The sequence below is a fragment of the Etheostoma spectabile genome, chromosome 24, assembly GCF_008692095.1.
Source record: "Etheostoma spectabile isolate EspeVRDwgs_2016 chromosome 24, UIUC_Espe_1.0, whole genome shotgun sequence".
Taxonomy (NCBI): Eukaryota; Metazoa; Chordata; class Actinopteri; order Perciformes; family Percidae; genus Etheostoma; species Etheostoma spectabile.
In genome coordinates this window covers 7,564,438-7,566,805 of record NC_045756.1, presented here as the reverse complement: position 1 = coordinate 7,566,805, position 2,368 = coordinate 7,564,438, and the positions used below count along the sequence as shown (strand labels likewise).

Genomic DNA, 2,368 nt, shown 5'->3' with positions numbered 1-2,368 from the left:
CATGTTGGAAGTGCCAAGGTCAAAACTGAAACACTGGGGTGACCGCGCTTTTTCGGTTACTGGACCTAAGCTCTGGAATAAGCTTCCCAGTGAGATGCGTATCATTACTGACCTGGGTCTTTTTAAATCAAGACTTAGACCATCTTTTTAAATTGGGCGTTTGGTACTTAGTAATGATGGACACTTTTGCATTGATTGTATTGTTTTTATTGTTTTGTTATTTTATATTTTCTTACTTTATCATTCGATATTGTAATTTTTTGGGTGCATTGTTGTTTGAAATCTGTGGTTTTATTGTTGTGAAGCACTTTGGTGTCACTTAGTGCGGTCGTTGTAAAGTGCTATATAAATAAAATACATTTACATTTACATTTACATTTATTCATAATGGTCTTAAAAAGTCCAAAGTTTTGACTTGGTGAAACCTGCAGAAACCTGCATGTCTATAGGACTTGGATCCTTCTTTGTTCCCGTGTTTTAATGTTGTCTTTTCTTTCCTGTGTCGGCAGACCCAAATCCTCAGCCCCCGATGGCACCAAATCCAACCCGTCCAAGCGCCACCGCGACCGGCTCAACGGCGAGCTGGACAAGCTCACCAGCCTGCTGCCGTTCACCGAGGAGGTCCGGGCTCGGCTGGACAAGCTGTCGGTGCTCCGCCTCAGCGTCGGCTACCTAAAGGTCAAGAGCTTCTTCAACGGTGAGTGGGTCCAAACCACCGAAAGTCGGTCATCTTGTCTCTCGTGTTGTTCTGGTCAACACAGAATCCATCGCCTGTGATCGCCACCCCCATGCAATCCGGTTAGATTTGTGTATTTTCCGTGGCAATACTGTATTGATACGCAGACGTAAAGTATGGATCTGTATATACATATACAGTATATTGTGTGTGTGTGTGTCTATGTATGTGTGTTGGTCAATTTGTCTGCTTGACAATCCCAGTGAGTTTTATTTTGATATATTTTATGGCCTAACTTTTTTCGTTGTTGAATGTATGACAATCATGAGTCATGGTTGCCATCAAATTTGTTATTTTTTATACAGAGAATGGATATTTAATTCCTATTTGAGCACATGCAAAGTTTAAGGGTTTTCTTAAACCAGTTTTGAGTCTAAAGAAAACTTTTTCTTGTCACACCACACGTTCCAATCATATATAATTCTGTAGATTGTATGACTTATTAGAAATCCTCTAATGACATATATATCTGTGTCTCTTTGTAATCGTGTTGTGTCTCTTTTTGGTCATTTTTGTTTCTTTTGGGGTTGTTTTGGGTGTCTGTGGTCATTTGGCGTCGGTTTGTGTGTTTTTTTGGTAGTTTTGTATCTCTTTTTCACATCCTTCTGGACCGTTATTATCACCATATCTGTGTCTGAAAAGCTAGATCAAGTAATCAATAATTAACACTCAAAAAGCTTAAAGACAAAACTCAAAGCTAAAGAAGTCCGACTACAATCATTGGGTCTAAATAAAGTCTTTTAGTGTCATTCAATCGGTTTAAGGTGCTGCCCAAAATGGTTCAGTTGCTGATCCCAAACCTTAAAATGGCGGGGAACACCCTGGAAGGGATTAGATGGATTTTACTGCACCAAAGCCAATACAAAAATATGGTATTTGTAGAAAATTCTAGTCCCTCCGTGTTTAGTCAGCAGCTAACCTAAGGTAACGTTAGCTTTGTAGAGATTGCTGGGATTTCACTGGCACAGCTGATCCAAAACATATAACTGAAAGTTGACTTCAGAGCGTTACAAGTTATTTATTCCGATGACTTTACAGTACTGGTCGGAGTGCTTTTGTGTGTTCCCTTGTGGTTCCTGACATACTACTTAGTTCCTGAAAACTATTTTTAAATTCAACTCTCTAAACAGCTTTTGAACGTACGCGTTCCACCAAAACATGTTCCTTCCCGAGGCTGTTTTGCAGCGGCACCGTTGCTCCATCCGGCGCCGCCCATGACGATTCTGATTGGTTTAAAGAAATGCCAATAAACCATAAAACCATCCAGGGATGCTGTGTGGACTAGCCACTAACCGTCCTCCGCAGCGCTGTGTCTGGCAAATCAAGGCTAAATTCGAAGTGATGAGCCTGTGGTGTGCTGTCATGCTGATTAGGCTGCTTGACCAATCCGATGGCCTGGTTGGATCCACTTGTTGTATAATCCAGTTTATTCCTGCAAGCTTCCTTGTATTGTTCCGCCGCCTTGCTTGAAACCAGCAGCCTTTAGATCCAGACAGCCTGAGAGACAAGGTTCCTATTTACAGTAAAGGACGGTATGTGTGTGTGCGTGCACGCGCACATGCGTGCATGCATGTGTGTGTGTTTGTGCGTGTGTGCATGCGCGTGTGTGTGTGTGTGTGTGGGGGGGGGGTG

General features: G+C 42.1%; 1 protein-coding gene across 2 annotated transcripts in view; it reads left to right on the top strand.

Annotated features, from left to right (window-relative positions):
• The window catches only part of ahr2 (aryl hydrocarbon receptor 2), a 90,955-nt gene that overhangs the window by 24,551 nt on the left and 64,036 nt on the right, over positions 1 to 2,368 (top strand). For both annotated transcript variants that reach the window (XM_032506490.1, XM_032506489.1), the window contains exon 2: positions 510 to 697. In XM_032506490.1, coding sequence (XP_032362381.1) covers positions 510 to 697 — 188 coding nt within the window. The remainder of the gene's footprint in view (positions 1 to 509; positions 698 to 2,368) is intronic.